Source organism: Ochotona curzoniae, unplaced genomic scaffold, assembly GCF_017591425.1.
Source record: "Ochotona curzoniae isolate NIBS_2020 unplaced genomic scaffold, NIBS_Ocur_1.0 scaffold_2587, whole genome shotgun sequence".
NCBI classification, from domain to species: Eukaryota; Metazoa; Chordata; class Mammalia; order Lagomorpha; family Ochotonidae; genus Ochotona; species Ochotona curzoniae.
In genome coordinates this window covers 9,058,060-9,078,354 of record NW_024467096.1, presented here as the reverse complement: position 1 = coordinate 9,078,354, position 20,295 = coordinate 9,058,060, and the positions used below count along the sequence as shown (strand labels likewise).

Genomic DNA, 20,295 nt, shown 5'->3' with positions numbered 1-20,295 from the left:
AAACACATATTGGCCATGAGTCCACACCAAAAGAGAAAGCCAGTTCCTTGGAGTGCCAAAACCTGGCAAATAGCTTCACTCACAGGTGGAGCCCTGTGCACCAAGGTCACTCCCCACAGATACATCCTGGTTCCTGCGCTCTGTAGTCAAATCTGCTTTGGAACAGATGTCATATCTTTATTTGGGGATTATAAATTCTTCCTCAAAATTCTCAGAAGTAAAGAGACTTTGTTTTTTTAAAAAAGTTTATTTCTATAACCCCAAAAGAAATAAATATAAATACATGTACTTTATCAAGTATATGTTTTCTCCAGCTTTCTATGGAGTCAATTAATAGTTATAAAGCTTTAAAAATTGTTCTCCGTGAGATAGGAACCAGGAATATCAAAGAGAGCAAAACAGGACCCCACAATCAAAGAACTAAACAAACGCAAAGTTAATCATTCTACTGATGAACAGAAATGGGCTAAGTGGAAAAATAACATTTAAGGAGTCGATGTTAACTTAAACACACGTTGCAACTCTGACAGTGGCAAAGACGTCAATAGTGCAAATAACAATTATAATGGTATGTTCTTTAATAGGATTTAAATAAGGCTTCAAATAGTCACACACACACTAAAACTAACATTTGGAAACCTTAATTCTGTTTGGAAAGCTTTCAGGAACACCCTCCAAGCCATCCATGTTCTCCGGTTTGAGGACAATTACATTCAATGGCAGCACTATCACTTTCAATGCTTACAAAGTTTGGTGGACATGGGCAGACTATTCTGGCCACTGGTGAAGAGAAGTAAGTCCAGTTAACATGCCAGGTAGTTCCCAGGCGCATATTCTCAAATACCCAGAAGGAAAAAAGCTTATTTCAAAAACAAACACAAAATAATAGCAACGATAGAATCCTTGGTGTCTGGGAAAAAAAAAAAAAAAGGTTCCTCATACCCAGTAGCAAATTTGCACAAAGTATAAAACAAAAAAGCAAAAGGATTCATGGGCATTCTCATCTATGGCTCAAGTTCTCCAAAAACAAAACAATACACTAGGTAACGATGATGACAAAACGTAAACAACAAAATCAGAGGCAGATTGTGAAATAGTAATATACTGTTTCAGAGCCTGCACCATCCTGCAGAACCAGGAAACTTAAATTTGTTCTTAACAAATCCAATCTAGGCTGGATATGTAAAAAACGGAAAGATAGCATCACAATCCACACTACACATTATGAGACTTTTGGAACCAAGAAAAAAAAAATCAGCAAAGCACTCAGAAAAATTTATCATCAATTCTGAAATGAGGCCTTGTGACATCATCAGGGTTAATAAACACAGAGATGGATTTTCCCGGGTTCTCAGTCACCAGTTGCTGCAGTTTTTTGGCTAAACGATCATCAGGCTGATTGGGGTCCCCTCCATCAGACTGTGGGGAGGGGATGCTGGTGGTGCTACCGCGCCTCTGCAGCTCCAGGGTCAGCCGGTTGGCAGCCTTCACGTGCTCGATGGCGGTGCGCAAGTGCTCGGCCGGGTCTGAGCGCACAGAGGACAGCTTCCGCGCGTGGAGCATGACGGTCTCCTCCGAAAGGTGCTCCAGCATGTTGCACTGAGGGATGAAATAATTGGGGCACATCTTGTTGACCAGGCAGTGTTGCAGGTCATCAATGAGGCCCAGCAGGAAGTGGGCTGCATAGTCCTCTTGAGCCAAGTAATTGGCCGGAAGTCTGTCGCAAGCCCAGAGCATCATGCTGCGTAGGTGGTAGGGACTGATTGCCTTCGGGCGGGACAGGAGTTTAATGATGATGGCTTTGCAGGCCTGGTAGGCCTGCATGAGACTGCTGGAGATGCACTTCTTCAACTGCACCTCACTCCTGGCAAAGGAGAGCCGCCATTCGTTATCCTTCTTGCCCTTGTAGGAGCAAGCAGGCACCAGGTAAAACCCACTGATGACCTCCTCCTCGGTAATCTTCCCATCCCAAAAGTGGTTCTCCATGAGCCAGCTCTGGGCCACTGCGGGCCAGCCTTTGAAAGACACCACAGGGACGATATCGTACAACATGCGACTGCTGCCTACACCCAGAATAATGGAGATGATAGTCCCATTCTTTTCTACCTTTTCCACCTTTGGCATCCCCCTCTGGGGTTTTCTCTGTATCTCAGATAGGACGATGCTGATGGAGTCATAGAACCAGTCAGCCACTTTGGTAGGGGAGAAGAAGTAGTTGGTGGCACCGTTGATGTGGTCCACAATGGTACAGCAGTCTTTCCATTTGCTGATCGTGCCCTCGTCAAAGAGCCGGAGGCTCAGCCAGGAGTGGCATAAGGCTGAGTGGCGCATGTCAAGTGTCACGGGCTGGTTGCGGTCATGCAGTTTGAGGGCCGGTACCAGAAGGGTGAAGTCCATATCATAGTCAGTCCCCCGGGCATACACATTGAGCTCATCTAAGTCCAGATCCACCACGCCTTCCCTGACTCCTCCAGAGAGTAACAGGTACTCATTTGCCACGGGAAGTTTTTGGTCCAGCTTTTGCACCATTCCTAGAAAACAAAAGAGAATACAGTAGTCCAAGAAGCACAAACCCAAGAGTCTGCTACTTTCAGACAAGATGTTCTGACCTTCTGACAGAGACCTGAAATTCATCATCAGTCCCGAGCCAGATCTCAGCCTGCCACATAGATTCAATGACCAGAGCTTGGTTGTTTCTTGCAAGCACTAAAATATGCACTTTTGCAAATGCTAAGGGTTAAGACAGATTTTTTTCCCCCTCTCACAACAATATGCATTATCACTTCAGTCACAAATCAGGAATCCTCTTCCCCCCATTCCATTCATTCATGGTACTCTCATCTCTCTGGCTCAGAATGCTTCACTTCTTCTACCAGATCTCACCTCCATATCCTCTGCCATGCTTGTCACATCCATCTCAGTTCTCCATCTCTATTGCCATTTTGTCAGGACAGGTCCCTTTTGTTTCTGGCCAAAGCAATACCTACCATCCACCAGGCTCTCTCCCTACTTTTCTCTACCCCAGCAGTTCTCTGCGAAGGCTGCACTCATTCTCAATAGTTAAAAGTCATTTCCTTTATAACAGTATGGACACGTGATTTTTTCCCCCACTTTTCCAACACAGGCACCTGTGGTGCAAATGCCATGGAGAAGAGCACTGCGGAGGTCACGGTCCAAATCAAAATAGTGGTAGCAACCTGTGCTATGAGTCTGCGCACCCATCACCCTGACATGCACCAGCAGGCAAAATTGAAAACCCTTTTCACTTCAGCACAGATCTCATTTGTGGAAGGAAATGATTCATTTTACTAAATCTCAATCTGGGAGGCCTTAAAAAGACAACCTTTCTAGCAGTCTGTGAGGCAAAGCGGGAAGTCTACCCCAGCCTAGCCCGCTGCCCTGTCCTAAAACACAGCTGTATTCAGGAAGAGCACTCCTGTCTTTGTTTCTACAACACACTTCTACTTTACAGGAGGATCGTGGGACCACATTTATTCAGACCTGGGTCTGTGGCAAGCATTTTCTTAATGAATGAGCAAAATGAGCCTGGCTTTGCATATCACTGGCAAGAATGAAACTGACGATTTCCAGAGAAAAGTAAAGTTTAGAAAACCTACTTCCTATACCATGAGCGAGGCATTTTCTCTAATTGCTTGCATTTCTGATGAGACTGGTGGTAATATTGATGGGGCTGATTTTTTTAAAAGGATTTTGAGTCCATTGTGGAGAATCCAGACTTAAATATGAACTAAGCAGTGATAAGGTCCGCGCACAGTAGACACACAGAGGTTTAACTAAAGGAGGGAGGAACATATGCAAGCAATTAGTGAGTAGATGACACTAACTGATGAAATTACCATAAGTGCTTAAATAAAGGCTAGACTTTATTCCATGAAAACGTACATTTTCCTTTGATTTTTTTATGACATCTTCTTTGTGCTTCATTATCTGATAATTAGCAAAGGTTTTTGCAATTTATTTCACAGCTTTCTCTCAAAGAGCTATCACAAATCAATATTCCATCATTTATTACAATTACCTTAACCCAATACAACTTGTTGCTCACAGCCTAATTCCAAAGCAAATAAACAAACCAAATATAGGTGCTTTGCTATCATGATTGTTTTTTGTGGGTGTGTTTTAATTTTATTTTTGATGATGTTTATATAGTTGATTAGGGTGGGAAGGATCAAGGACTAGAGGAAACTGGGTGAGACCATTGCTTCCCTATTTTTTTTTCTTCTTCCTGTATCTGGGGGGAAGGGAGGAGAAAAGGGTAGAAGCCACACTAGGCCTCCCAACAGCCTCAGTACCCGGGGTAGGGAATGGCCACAAGACGTCATCACAGGATCCCCAATGTGAAGCATGTTCTGAGGGTTCTACTCGAGAGGTTTTGATAGTTCTGACATGCTGTGGATCTTACCGGTCAAAGGATGAAGAAATTCTTCCAAGGTGAACTGGCTGACATATTCCACCTTAGAGTCTCCATTCACCCAGTTATTCGCTGTCAATGCTTGGCTGGAGTAGTTGATCAATTTGTTCTGCCCTCCTTCCCCTGCTGTGGTACCAGATGTCCTCTGCAGGCTCTGATGGACTGCTATATCCTCCACATGCATCTGGGTATGCCATTCACTACTCAGTCTAAGCCTAAGGAGGCCCAGTTCTGACACATGCTCTCCATGTCAGATCACAGGTCCTACCACTCTCCCCATTGTTGGAGTTCTGAATCCAGCGGTTTAACTGGGGGGACCCACAAAGAATCTCCTCTGAGGTTATCCCAGACCTGATTCTTGTGTATACCTGCCATTGCGCTCACCAGTGTGGGGTCCAGTTCAATCTGTCACCCACATCAGCCTACACACACATTGGTAGATGTAATTGCTAGGTAAGATCTATCTCCTGCTCTGCCTCTTATGCAAACCAACGGGTTCTGCAGCTCAGACCAACACTGCCCACCACACACTTGGCCCTCATGTACACCATCGGGAGCTACAGTCCACTCAGTGACTCCCAATAACCCCCACTGGGCAGGCCCACAACCCTGATTCCTATGCCTGCCAGCATTTGCACTGAACTGGTCCAGTCTGTCCCATATCAAATTTAGCTCTTGTAGAAATCACTAGGAGCTGAAGCCTAATTCCACTGAATCGACCGCACCCTCCATTCCACACTCATGCCAGTAGGTACCACCACTTATCTAATCATGCCCACATCCAGTCCCAGTTCTCATGCTCACCAGTGGGAGTTGCAGCCCATCATAGAGGAGCCTACAGTTTTCCTATTGGACCCACTCCCTGTCTCGGATCTTGCACTCTCCGGGAGGTTCTGCAGTCTAGCTCAACAGGACTTGTTGCAAGTCCTAGCACTTACCAGCTAATGCAGTAGCAAAGCCCGACCAGCCTGGCTTTACTCTGGCTCACGACTGCACCAGTGGATACAATCAGTTCGCCGAGCCTGGTTCTCCCCCTAACCCAGTCCACATGTAGGCCAACAGGTATTGTAGCCATGCATGGCTTGGTCTGCCCCTAAAGCTCCCCTACCAAGCTTGCAGTGACCCTCTCCTCCCTAGATCTCACATGTGCTGGTGGGTGCTACAGCACAGTCTGGCACAGCCCATCTCACCTTGGCATTTGCTGGTCTGGTCTGCCCTCAGTTCTAGCTTGCACTGGTGGGAGCTGCCATTCAACCTGATCCAGCTAGCCCTCAGTCCTGGCCCTAATGTGCACTGGCTGGTGCTGTGGCTTGACCTCTCCTGTCCTGCTCCCCATCCTGGTTCTCAGATCTGTCAGTGGGTATTATGAACTGGTCCAGCCTGGCCTACTCCCAAAACCTGACCCACTTGTATGTCAGTGGATACTGAGACCCAGCCTGGTCTGGGATGCCCCTTGCCTTGGTTCTTGGCTCATCTGCAGGGACTGTGTCCTGACAAAGGATTTCCCCAAGCTCCTCTATCAGGTCTCCTCCTAGTGGCAGATCTCATGCACACTGGTAGGTCCTTGGCCCAGACTGACTTACTCCACCTCCTGTCCTGGCAGGAATAATGGCCCTGACAGCCTGGCCCACATTCATTCCAGTTCTCACTGTTTGGTACTACAGCCCAGCCATACCTAGTCCATGCCCAGACACAGCTCTCACATGCTTCAGCAGGAACTGAGACTATTTTACACCAATCCTGACTGACGAGAACCAGTAGATGCTGGAGTCCAGCCCAGTCTGGCATGTTGCAGACCCAGTCTATACCCATACCGAAGGAAATAGCACACATGTCCAGCCCAGAGTGCTACCCTCATTCTGGCCCTTGCGCTTACCAGTGGTAACACAACCTACTTGTGTGTCCTCTTAGCTTCCCAGCCACAACTCCTGCACATACCAGTGGTTGCTCTGACCCAGCTCAGCATAGCCCATTCCCCATCTTCATCTTTGCCCATCAGATGCTGCAGCCTGGCTTGACCCAACCAGCTCCCAGTCCCAACTTTCACTGGTGGGTGCTGCAGCTTAGCCCTACTCAGTCTACTCCCATCCCTGACTCTTGCAAACTGGTAGTTGTGATAGCCTAGCCTGGCATGACCCACCCTCCAGTCTGGCTCCTGTGTGTGCTAGTCAGTGAAGGCTAGCATGGCACTGCTTGGCCCGCCCCCTCCCAGAACCAACCCATACATTTGTCAATAGGTGGAGGTTTCCTGCCTGGCCTGACCAACTCACAGGCCTGAATCACATGCTCACCAGTGGGAGCTATGGCCACCAGGGGAGTTTTTCAAGTTCCCTCACCAGGCCCACTTCCAGACCCAGATCTCCTATGACTCGGGTCATACCAGTGGATGCTGGGCCCTGACCCGGCATAGTCTGTCCCCTCTGTCCTGACTTACATATGAGCTGGTGGATGTTGTGGCCTGTCCAACCCACACCCCTTTTCTTGAGTATGTCTGAATCAGCCTGGCATGTACCCAACCCCAGTATCTATTAGTGTCGTAGGGTTCCATGGTCATGTCCAGCTCAGCCCATCACCACCCCCAGCTCTTAAACAAACCAGCAGAAAGTGTAATCCCAAAGGTTGGACCCACACACATTCCCACAAATTCTGCCACAGACCTGATTCTTTCATGCATTAGTTAATGTCCTGGCCCAGCCTAACATTACCCATTCTCTCACTGGCAGGTACTGTGATCTAGCCCTGCCAGGTAGGCACCCAGCCCTAGCTTTAGTGTGTACCAGTGAGTGGTATTTGGTAGTGCTTGATGCTAACTACCACAGCTCAGGTGTCTCACGTGGGCTATTTCTTTGGTCTGACCCTTAAATGCTCTCACATTGCCCCACTCCAAACCACTTGGTCTCAGCTCCCTTGCTTACCAGCACATACACTAGCTTTGTTGGTGGAAGTCCCTCAGTAGTCATTCCTCACCTGTATCACACTCCCTCACCATTCCTCCCTCCCACACATCTCCTCACCCTCTGCTATGGTAGTGTATGTCCTCTGCAGTTCCCAGAGGACCATCACATTTTCTGTGTGCATCTGGGTATGCCATTCTCTGCTCCATCTAAGCCACTGAGGAGGCTCAGATCTGCAGGAACAGTAGCTTTGTCATGCAAGTCCCTCGGAAGTCATTCCCTACCTGGAGATGAGCTCTCAGTTCCATGCATGCCCTCACCTGTGCCATTCCCCAGAATCCCTGTAAGCCCACACCATAATCCCTCAAAGCCTGCTGCCAGGAGGCTGGAGGGCTTTGCCTAGGAGCCAATGGTGCCTGGGTTACCTGGCCTGAATCCTGCCAGGACTCAGTTCTTGCTGGCTTTAAGCCACCCAGGCTACATACAGCTCTTTGTTCTAACAGTGAAGGGGCCGAAACAGTAACAGCTCACATTCACACTCCTTCATAAAGATGTGTTGTCTCTCAGTCTTTGAAATCCGATTTTCCAAGCCATATTAAGCACAACATAGTTTTTTTATGTAGCACTATTTCCTTTTTTTACAAATTTGGCAAGATATTGTATTCTTTTTTTAAACATCAGTAAGACATTCAATATTACAGAATATTATAGAATTCAATATTACAGAAGTTGAGAAAGAATGCGAGGGGCAGAGAGAGCACAGCAGAGAAACACTGAGTGCCCAGAAATGAGAAACAAAGTCCCTAAGGACACTACTCCACTTGGCCTTGCAGAGCCCACCAATCTGCAGCTTCACACAGGGTGTGGTGACACAAACTGCAGCCTTTTCCAGCACTACACAAGCCACATGTCCTCAAAAACTTCGCTGGGTTAAGTTTAAGTGAAAATGAGTTGACATCAGCTGTCATGGCAGATGGGTTGTCATGCAACTAAAACACAGCCCAAGGCTGGGCGGGAGAAAGACGGAGGAGGGGCCAACGCTAACTGTGCTCTTCAGCCGTGGGGCTCAGTCTCATCCAGGGCATTGCTGAAACGAGCCGAGGTTCTTCATGTCTGTATGTGTGGCAAGATGTGGAGATTCTGCTTAACTGTTGCTGCAAGAAGATGCACACACTCCACTAAGCCTGTAGCCATGGTGAAAAGCAAAGGCAGAAAACTCATTGCCCTGGATGGGTCTTCACTTTGTAAGGAAGCACCGGCACACCTTTGTTCTTAAAAATTCTAAAGTTGGAACAGCTGTTTGGATTCAGGATGTCTCCATCCCATACTAGAACATCAGGGATCATGTCTTAGCTCTACTCCAAGTTCCAGCTCCCTGCTAATATAGATCCTGGGAGGCTGTGGCAGCAGCTTGAGTACCTGGGTTCCTGTGACCCATGTGGGAACTCAGACTGCGCTCCAGCTCCTAGATTTGGACAAGCCCAACTGTGGCCATTGCAAAGGGATTTTCTTCTTCTTCTCTCTGCCTCTACTTAAAAAGTCCTTCAGGTTATTTTTTCATATAGTGCCTAGGGCCTCAAGTTTAAGCAAGAAATTCTGCTTCCCCTCCTTGGTTGCTTGCTGAATTATCTTTAGAATAACAAGTGAAAGTTGGAACTCTGCCCCTGACTCCCTTATGTTCTAGTGAATAAAACTGTTTGTCACATTGCAGTGAATTCAAACCACTATCCCCTATGGCTCAGTCACTCGATACTATGTTTTTAATATCAGCAAAGGGAACATAATCTTGAATTTTGGGGTTGTTTCCTAGCTCCACAAGTGCCTGCCAGTAACTACGCAACAGCTCAAGTAAACAGTGTAATAATGGACTCTCTGCCATTGTCCCTACCTACAATGTAAAGACACAGTAAAATAGCAGAATGATGGACATGTGACTATTTATGAAGGACGATATTACTGTAACAATAGGAAGTATATCACTAGGGGGAGGGGATTGGGGGAAGGAGAAATCCCAGAGCCTTTGTATATGCATTGGTGGGCAATATCTAGAGATTCTGACTGCTTAACTGCTGAATAATATTTTTTAAAGTGTTCACTTAAAAAAAATAGTATGACAAGTACTGAGTAGGTAAGTGAAAGTAGTATATGTACATAGTTCCTGAAGGAAAAACAAATCCATAACAAACATATGCTAAAAGAAGCAGCCATAGAAAAGGTAAAACTTCTATGCCTATAATTAAATCTACAAAATTATATTTTTTCACTATATTCTTAACTATGAATACAAAAAGGTTGGCTATCTGTGTCTCAGTCATATTCACTGTTTCATATGAAACACTTTTTGCTCCAACTCACATGACAGTGTCTTGCCATGGTGGTCATTCTTAATGGGAGGAAGGGTGCAGGTGAGGCGATATTGACAAAATCCTCTGTGATTCTGATTCATTCCTGAGAGTTATGTCTTTTGTTTGTCATAATCTACAGGCCTCCCACTAAAGCACTATGACTTGTTCTTCAGAGAAGAAAATGCACTTCTCAAGCCTACAGTGGCATTCTGAGAAACAGCCTTTATCACTTTCTCCTCCACACCTAGAAGTCTTTCATCCTACATCAGAGGTGAAAGAGACTGAGCTGCAGGGAGGAGAAATAACTTGCTAAGGTCGCACAGTCCCAGTTAGGGATGAACAGCATCGGCGTATCCTCGCCCCTGCTGCGAAGGTCCGAGTGGCACACGCACACTGTTCGCCTGTGACTTGATTTGACACAAACACAGAATAACTTAGAAGGGAGGTGGCAGAGGCCTCAGGACAACCTGCCAGCTTTGTGCTTCTGCTGGTCAAAGTTGCAGTGTGACCTTGGATAATAAACAGTACATTCATCACAGGGCCGAAGAGCCTGATCTAACAATCACAATAAAAATGTATGCACAACATCTACCTACCATATCAACACAATTAATGTTCCCAGGTAAAGAGACCATGAGAAATAAGAAACGCAGACGCCACCAGTGGAGCATCCCTGCTTTTCATTAACTTCCCAGGTGATCATCAATATTCACAGTAAGCACAACGTGCTTTATAAGTCAAGTAGATTTATTTTGCATAATTTCTGAGCTATCCATGCATAATTCAATTTAACCCTTTAGAAACATGATTAATTCATGTATGCCAATAGATTACCTTTTGCAGTACAAAAGGAATAGGAATGATTCCTAAGATGCCCCCATGAGAAGTCTTTCTTGATCTTTCCCCGTTTTGACACTGAGAAGTGTGCAGCAGCACTAGACTCAGACAGGCTTGTGTTGGGTCCTGGGTTTTCCATCTAATATTTACGTGAGCCTAGTATGTAATTTAACGTTCTGAGCTTCCAATTTCTTGTTTATTGAAAATAAACCAATAAGAGAAAAATCAAAAAATAAACAAAACTGCCTTTCGGGTTTGATATGACTTATCAAAACATTTAACATTTAGTTCATATTCCCCGCACGTTCTTTCCTTTTACCACTACCTGCAGATGGAGAACAACATCAAAAGCCTATTTCACAGAGTTGATTTGAAAATTTAAGTAAATAAATTACCTATGCAAAGCATCCAGCATATGAAAGGCACATTATCTTTGTTAGATGAAGGGAGACCAACGCAGCAGTGCCTTAGGCAGTGGGGGCACCAAGGCTGCCCCTCACCTGGATGGGTGCTCAGTAACAACTCTGTGGGAAATACATAAAGGTCCAAACACAGACGAGGGCAGAGTAGCCTGGAGACTAGAAAATTCAACAAGATTCACCTCCATATATTTGACTGCTTATCTTAAGGAAGAAATGAACTTTGTCTTACATCACTTAACTAAGGAGAAGGAAGAGAAATATTTGGTCTAATGTTGCAGATGGAAAGCGGCTCTGTCGATGGAATTCTCTACTAACACTGCTCATGGAGGCAGCACACTTCCTGTCCCAGGAGATGATCAGTCAATATCTCCAGCAGAGATGAAGGCCAAAAGTACTAAAGTATGATGGGCCATGAGTATAGATGTCTCCCAAGGTGGTTGCGGGTTATGAGAGCCTACTAGTAGACAATCTTCACACAGATGCTGACCAGCCCGCATGAGCCCCGGTGACAGTGGCAAGCCCTGTACTGAAACACTGGATACCGCTATGGGCTCACGTGTCCTTTGTACTCTGCAGCCCAAATGCTGCCACCCTCCAGCCTGTTCCACCCAGTCTAAAGAGAGCGTAGTACTAGCACCGATACCAGCAATGGCAGGAGACGGGCTGCGTTTATACACAATGTTCCCGAGGTATGCAAACCTATTGTCCAGGGTTCTCTGAGAAGGGCGGTGATGTTCATTGGTGCAGCAAGTACTGGGCAACTGGTTTTATCTACATCATCCCCTTCAGTCCTCTCGGCATTCTCAGGTAGGTAACACTTCCATTGCACAAAAAGAGAGCTTAAGGTACTAACACTAAAGTATATTATACATAGTGATCTAATTCCAGCAAGTCCACACTCCTTTCACTCTTCCATGTTGTTTTTCGACATCAAATGGCCTCTAGTGGAGCTGGCAATGTGCCCTTGCAAGAAAAGCCTGCGTTTGCGGAATGAGCATCCCTCAGAGCACTGGTTCAAGTCCTGTCTGATCTACTTTCAGTCCAGCTCCCTCTAATGCACCTGGGAAAGCAGCAAAGGATGACGCCAGTACTTGGGCCACTGCATCTACATGGTAGACCCAAAAGAGGCTCCTGGCTCCTAGTTCCACACTCCCCCAGCTCTGGCATTGTGGCCATTTAGAGAACGAACCAGCAAATGGGAATTTTTTTCCCTTCCTCTTTCTGTAACACTGCCTTTCAAATAAATAAACAGATCTTTTTTTTTTTTAAGGGCTCTCCTCTAAGAATGAACAATTTAGTATCTTTAGCCCTTTAAGATTGCAACTTCAGCAATACAGTAAACAAGAAGTATATGCTTATCTCTCACTCCAAAAATTAAATGTTTTATTTTGGAGTAAACTGACATTTCAAACAGTAACTAGGGGTTTTCAGTGCTAGCACTGTACCATGCTGGGTGAAGTGCCACCCGCAACACTGGAATTCCATACGCATGCCAGGTGGATTCCTGGCAGCTCTATTACTGACCCGGCTCCCTGCTAACAGACCCAAGCCCGACCCGGCTCTCTGCTAACGGACCCAAGCCCTTGGTCCCTGTGCACATCAGGTGGACTTGGATGAGATTCGTGGCTCTGGGTTTTGGCTTGGTTCAGCCATGGCTACTGTGGTCATTTGGAGAGTCAATGTGTTTGGATGGCAACACATTCCTTCTCTCTCTGCTTCTCCTGTAACTCTCTCAAATCTTCTTTAAAAATTATTTGTTTGCCATCCCTTGGCGATGGGATGACAACAGGTCAGGATCATATGAGTAATCTTAAAAAGAAAGGCTATGTGGTGCCGTGACATGTACGTCTGTGAACGAGTATGTGACGGTGTTGTCCACAAAAACCGGAGAATTCTCAAAGAATATCCCGAGTGTCCCAGCGGTATCCTAGGAATTGTTTCACACCTCCCGTCTCCCCTCCGCCCCTCTGGCACCAAATCTGCTTGTTTCAACCCAAGAGCAGAGCCCCTCATTTCAAGGCCATGTTCCCTGAATTTCACAAGGTGGAGGGGAACTGGGAACACAATTACCAAAGGAAACGCACCAGCCACAAATCCAGATGCTCTCATTGGAGAACATCCATCTCTCATAGACACAGCATTACTCACCAACATCACATTGTTCCTCTGTACAAAACACAGGCACGCAGAGACCCGAGGGAAAGAAATATGAAGAATCCTATGGCTGATCGCTGAAGAAAACACAACCAAGAAATAGCAGCTACCCATGAGCTCCTTGATGTGGCTGTCAGCCACAGCACACTCAGACCTGCTACTGGCTCCTCCCGCTCGACGTGAAAGAAGCTCCTCAACAGGGTTTCAACACTGCCACTGGGTAGTTAAAGATGTAGTCTTCAAATGAGTGTAGTTTGGAAATTTTTAAACATACGTAACAGAATGGCCAACAGTGTCAGAGCCCATTGTGTCCCAACACCAAGCTTCAGCAGTTACATTTGCCATTCTAGGTTTTGATGTTTCCAGGTTTGGGGTTTTGGTTTGGGCCACATTTTAAAGTACATTCCAAACACTGGATAATTTCACTCATAAACATAAGTTTATAATAACCTTTTAAGGCCCATCACAGTAGCCTAGGGGGTAAAGTCTTCGCCTTGCCTGCGCCAGGATCCCATTTGGGTGTTGATTCTAATCCCGGCTGTTCTGCTTCCCATCCAGCCCCCTGCTTGTGGCCTGGGAAGGCAGTCGAGGACAGCCCAAAGCCTTGGGACCCTGCACCCACGTGGGAGACCATGTGGGAACTCCTGGCTCTTGGCTTCGGATCTGCTCAGTTCTGGCCATTACAGCCACTTGGGGATTGAATCAGCAGACAGAAGATTTTTCTCTTTGTATCTCCTCCTCTCTGTATATATGACTTTCCAAATAAATAAATAGATACATCTTTTAAAAAATAACCTTTTAAATAGTGTAATCACCATTCTGAGGTCTATAAGCAAAACTAATATTCCATATTAGTACAGACTTTTTATTTTAACAGCTTCCCAGTACACGTGAACAGACGCCTGTGGTGTGTCTGAGCGGCACTGGATGACCTACCTCTGCTTCCAGCCGGTCTCCAAGTCCACCTGCTGTGATTGGTGTCACCCTTTCTCAACAGCCAGTGACTGGCCACTCTTTGCCTGGACAGCAGGTTCTGATCCAGCCAATCCAGGCAGTTTAATGCCAGAGAACTAACACCACTGGAGACCAGCATCCAGGAAGACATGGCACAGCTGCCACAGACGCCAAACTATTCTATTATGGGTTGCACGCACTTCCCACGGAGTCTCACACTCACCTGTTTGCTCATCATCACATTGAACCTTTATCAGCTTTACTCCTCTCTCATTCTCAGCTGCTCTGCCCCCTCACCTCCCAATGCCCAACGGACTGCCACACCAAGGCAGTTGTGTGTGTGTGTGCATAAGCACACGTGTGCAACAGAGACAGCCTCAACTCTAATGGTTCTCGATCAAATTACATCACCTCGTGTGTCCAGCTGTCCTCGGAACACAAGTGGAAGTCAATGATAATGAATGACTTCTTTCCCACAATCTGCAACTGAATCATTACACATCTCACAGCACAGGCATCTGACTGCAATTCTCCAAACAAGTCCGCCAGCCTTCTGAGCCCAGCAAGCTTGCTTTCTGCTCATTTGCAGTTAGCAACCTGCCTATTCATTTAATGCTTTGTTGAAAATCCAATCCTCATTTCCCAAGAAGCATTTAAAAATCTTCTCTGCTCCTGCACAGTTCGGGAGAGGCGAAAATTAATTGATCCCCCAGATACGACCATTTTTCTCTGAAATTATCAAATGAACAATGAGAAGGACCAGCCCAGGGAAAAACACAAAATAGTGGACAGTCCAGCCACCCAGCTTACTCCAGGACCTGAATGCCAAGCAGAGCTAGGTCTACATGGACCTGCCTTGGTCACATGCAAGCCTCAAATGAAAGACCATAACGATAGTTCTCTTTCAGTCTCTGCTTGGGATTGGTGTGCTCTGTTCCTTTAAGCTGCAAGAAACTCAACGACCTCTGTCCATATTTTCCTCCGCATAGCACCTACGCCAACCATCCGATGTCAGGGTATTTTGATACAGCAGACAAACTCCAGAGCTTTCATGTTTGCAAATGAGGAAATTGTGTGGCAACCTCAAAGAGAGAGGAAGGAAAAGCCAGGAGCCTGAGAAGCAGCTGCTCATGAACTATACCCTAACTCCATGGCGCCACCTGCTCTTGTTCTCAGGGAGTGATTTAGACTCAGGACATTTTCCAAAGCACCAATTTTCAGCCAAAAATTTTAGGAATGCCATGAGGGGGGAAATTTCTATATAATAACAGTGTGATCTCAGACCAAGGTCTAATATTTGATATTTTAAGAAAATATTTTAATTATAGTTTTTCTTAGATGAACAGAATTGTATAAATCACTTTTTTACTGTGCAATTCCCAGTAGCTGCCAGGAGAGGGCACCCACACTCTACTCATTTACTAAGAATTTCTTGCAGGACTCCAAAGTCATAAAATCCTAAAATGAAAATCCTGGGGAAACAGAAGCTTAATGCAAGGCTAAGACTATGCAAGATACTTCAAAGCATCACATTGGGCCTATTTCCCCCCAGATATCACCCACTGATTCATAACTTCACCTGCTGGTTCAGAGAAGATCCCTTATAAATTTTGACGAGCTGAAGGAAAGCGGCCTTGTTAGGGCAGGCAGCAAAACTGACAACTGATCCCCATGGGACACCGAGCACCTTGCTGCAAGGCCAAGGGGTTCAGTTCACACTGCCAAAAGTGAGATGAAAAAAGGGAAGATGAAAGTTTTATGTCTAGGAATGGAGGTGAAAGATGGCAAAGGAAATAAATAGTCCTTGACTATGAGGTTAGCATCACACTTTATCTGAAACTGCTTTATTTTGGCTACAAAGAGTAAGAAGATTCTAACATTAAGAAAATGGGAATAACTCTTTTTTGAGATTATGGTTTTGTTTGGAAAGGCAGATATACAGAGAGAAGGAGACAGAGAGAAAGCTCTTCCATCCACTGATTCACTCCCCAAGTGGCTTCAATGGCTGGAGCTGAGCTGATCTGAGACCAAGAGCCAGAAGTTCCCACATGGTCTCTCACATGGGTGCAGGGTCCCCCGGCTTTGCACCATCCTCTATTGCGTTCCCAGAACACAAGCAGGGAGTCAGATGGAAACTGGAGCACCTGCGACATGAAGCTTCTGCTGTTATCCCAGGCCCTTTAGCTGGATCAGAGCCAGGGTAGCCAGGACACAAACTGCAATGACAGTGTTACATACAGTGGCATAATCTGCATTGCCACAACACAGGCCTGAAAACCTGCTTTAAAACAAAGAAAAAAGAAATAATAGTGATTCCAGAGCCAGTATTGTAGCGTAAACACACTAAGCTTCCTGCTGCCGTACGGGCATCCACACGGGCTCCAGTTCAAGATCTGCCTACTCCATTTCCAATCCAACTCCCTGGCAATGTGTCTGGGAGAGCAGCAGAGGATGGTCCAAGTCAGAGACCTGGAAAAAGCTCCCAGCGTTTGGCTGCAGCCTGGCTCGGCCCCGGCCATTGTGGCAATCTGGGAGACAAACCAGTTGATGGAAAAATGTCTTTGACTCCTTTCTTCTAGCTCTGTTTTCCAAATAAACAAAGACCTAAAACCAAAAAAAAAAAAAAAAAAAGTTCACTATTACAAAAAATAATGATTTTATAAAGCTATAATGCTTCATTCAAAAGTTCAGATTTAAGACAAAGTGATCAAATAAGTTTTTCAAGGAAAACAGACATGAAAAAAGTACTGAAGCCTGACAGACTAATAAAGCGCAGAAAGCACCTCTGAGACACAGTGGCCTACCTGATAATTACTTCCAGTATCTGTGTAAAAAAGCACTTTATTGCGCGAGCTTGAAAATGCTCACATCAAAAGAAGAGAAGCTTTAAAAACCGTGCTCGGTGGCGGCTGAGACTCGCAGTTGAAAAGCCCGGGGAGACCATCTGGAAGGGGGCCAAGGGCTGCAGGGTTTTTAACTGCACGCCTGATCAATATGGAAGGGGAAGACGGGGCAAAGCCAGAGACAGGCCCAGGCAGCTGCACGGGGGGCACTGCACGGGGGCTCTGAGGGGCTTCCTGTTCCTGCTTTCTGCCCTCAGCCAGCTGCCTAGGCAGCAGCTGTCAGGGCATGCAAAGTGCTCTCCACTTACCAATCACAGAGATGTCTCTTCAGGGGAGAACTCAAACTTTAGGGTATTGCTTTTTTTTTTTTTTTTTAATTACATGATGTGGAAGGATGGTGCCTGAATCAGCTGCCAACTCTGTGGTTCCTGACCTTTAGGGAATGAAGTTAAGGGGTAGATTACTGCTGCCAGACATGACCTCCAGAGTTGTTCAGCCCGACAGTGGGGGGGCAGACCTGGTGGCTGAGGACTGGGAAGGCAATGGCGGCCCAGCTCTGCACCTGCTGTAGGTGCCAGGAGGAGAAGCCACGGCCCCTGATTCTTAGTCCAGCGCTCTCTCCACTCCTCCTGGAGATTTCAAACCAAAGGATCAGTAGACCACAGGCACCTGCCTCTCACTCCAGAACTGAAGTGCCGTCTCCAAGGTGAATCTCAGCATCCGTGCTCCTGTAAAACTGGAGACTGCCAACTTGCTCCCTTCCTCCATTTCAGAGCAGATCAAAGTACTGCAGGCCATCCAGGGAGACGGGGCTGCTGGGCTGGAGGGAGGCGTTCACTACCCCCAAGCTGCCCATCGTCCCGCAGGGCTGAGCCAGACTGGCCTTTCGGTCAGTCGGGAAGCACTCAGCTTTGGCAAAATAATGGCTGAGATTCTGGGAGCATCTAGCACCTCTTGTTCCCTCTAATTCAGGGATTCACTCACGCCTCTCGCCTCCCAGGCACTCACCTGGCTTTGAAAGGCACTGATGCATTGTCCCTGGTTATCTTCCTAGCCCTCGCCTCCCTGCACCCAGAAGACAGGGATTCATTTCTGTCCTCTCTTTGCTCTTTGACACAAAGCGATTCTAACACTAGCTGAGAATCTGTACTGGAAACTGACCTTATAGTGTGAGGGAACACATATGTGGGCCAGTATCAGGTGTAGGGCAGTCGGGCAGTGGACGTGTAGGGCTGGGCACAATTACAGCTCAGCTCCTGAAACCCAAGATCACACGGTATGAATAGTCTGAATCGAGGTCTATAATTTCCAAAGCTATCCATGGTCACACAGGTGAATCTAGACACAATAGATTACAAACAACCCTTATATATAAACTGTGTCCCTGCTAAAAAATCCACTTAGATGGGGGTGTAAAACATGGGGAAACAAACACAAACAAACAACAGAGAATAAGTCTTCTTTCCAAAGATGACGTGTACTTGAGAAAGGGCAGGAAGATACCCAAACACAGGTGTGGCTTGACGCTGTAATGCAGAATCTCACATTTAAGGTCACCATAAAAATTCCAGTTTGTGCACGGAAGCAAGTGCTGTTATGGGAATGGCTTTTGGAGAAAAAAAGTCGCGTCCACCTAAAAAGGGAGGGAGGAAATGGGCTGAGGACGAATTCTCCAGCCAGCTGAAGTTCCCAGTCTTCCCACTAGAGGTCAGGTCTTCCTAAACTTTCCTTAAGAGTTTTACTGGCTCCAGCACAAGAAAGGATAAAGGGCTGTTGGTTGTATAAACATTTTTTAAATTCATGCCTGATGTCAGTAATATGCCTTCAAAATGAGCCAGAACACACAGCTTCTTGTTGGCCCAGCCAAACGCCCACATGTTGTTTGTAGCACTCCTATCATAATTGTACATATCTCCATCGATAAACCTCTACAGCATCAGTTTAAAACCAGGCAGAGCGGTGAACAGATGCTCCGAGAAAGGGTGGTGATGCCACACAAAGACAAGGTATGACACAGACAAGCTTGAATGCTGTGTGACACTGGGGTCAGTTAACTGACTTTCAAAAAGATTCCTTATCTATTGGGAAGGCAGAGAGACAGAGACGGAGGTGGGGAGCGAAGGAGCTAGAGACAAAGACAATGGTTTACTTCCCAATGGCTTCAAGAGTGGGAGCTGGGCCAAGCCAAAGGTGGCAGTCTGGAAAGCCACCTGAGTCGCCCCTGTGGGCAGCAGGGACCCAGGATGCTGCTTCCAGACACGTGAGCGGGAAGCTGGAATCGGAAGTGGAGGTGGGACTCCACCCCAGGCACTTTAACGTGGGCATTTGAAAGCAGTGCCACAAGATCTACCCAAGTTACTTCAAATGCTGAAGATTTAATTTTCTTCACGTTGAAAAAGAGAGCTAATATCCCCTCTATGGCATGGCTGGAGTAAGACATGACTAAAACAGTTCATTGCATAAAGCTCCCAGGTCAGTTTCTGGAATTTTACAAATGCTGAGAAAAAGGATTCTCCTGAAAATGGTATTCTGAGGGCCAGTGTTGGGGTACTACGAGTTCAGCTGTCACCTGCAGCACCAGTTCAAGTCCTCGCTGCTCCAACTCCTGCTCTTTGCTGATGTACCTGGGAAAGCAGCAGAAAATGCCCCAAGTGCTAAAACCCCTGCCACACATGTCAGAGACCCAGAAGGAGTGCTGGGCTGCTGGCTCTGGCCCAGCCTTGGCTGTTGAGGTTATCTGGGGAGTAAGCCAGTGGCTGCAAAGATTTCTTTTCTCTCTATAGCTCTGCCTCTCAAATAAGTACATAAATCTTAAAAGTAAATAAATAACATGGCACTTTTCTGGGCCAGTTAGTATTACTGGTTTTCTCTTGTGAGACATGTGAGTCTGTAGGAAGGCCCACAGCCACGTGGGTCCGCATGCAACAGACAGACATGACTGCGCTCAACTCCCTCTCTCTGTTAGCAAGTGTTCCGCCGCGCAAGCCGCATCGGGGTCATGCAACCTGCACAGAATGAATGAAATCTTATGATCTCATGATGATCCTTTCAGCTTCCTAAAGGACAGAAAACATAAAGCATCCAGTAGTAAGTGGGGTGCGGTGGTAGTGGAGGGGAAAGACAGGGAGGAAGAGACTAACTTGTTAGTTTAATGTCACACCATCTTCCCTGAGAGACTGATGGCTGAGCACAACACAGGGAATCCCTAGCTACTGAGTGGATGCCGTGTCCACCCCACAGCTGCCCATCGGGAAAATTTTTCAAAAAAGATTTATGTATTTATTTTGTATTGGAAAGGCAGATTTACAGAGAGGAGACAGGAAGATCTTCCTTCCGCTGGTTCATTCCCCAAATGATTGCAACAGCCAGAGCTAAGCCGATCCGAAGTGAGGAGCCAGGAGCTTCTTCTTCCAG

The 20,295-nt window shown here is 46.4% G+C and overlaps 1 protein-coding gene across 1 annotated transcript in view; it reads right to left on the bottom strand.

Annotated features, from left to right (window-relative positions):
* Positions 1-288: 288 nt before the first annotated feature.
* Positions 289-20,295, bottom strand: part of MB21D2 (Mab-21 domain containing 2) — a 108,052-nt gene continuing 88,045 nt past the window's right edge. Inside the window, exon 2 of the mRNA XM_041002817.1 lies at positions 289-2,531. Coding sequence (XP_040858751.1) covers positions 1,267-2,531 — 1,265 coding nt within the window. The 3' untranslated portion in view covers positions 289-1,266. The remainder of the gene's footprint in view (positions 2,532-20,295) is intronic.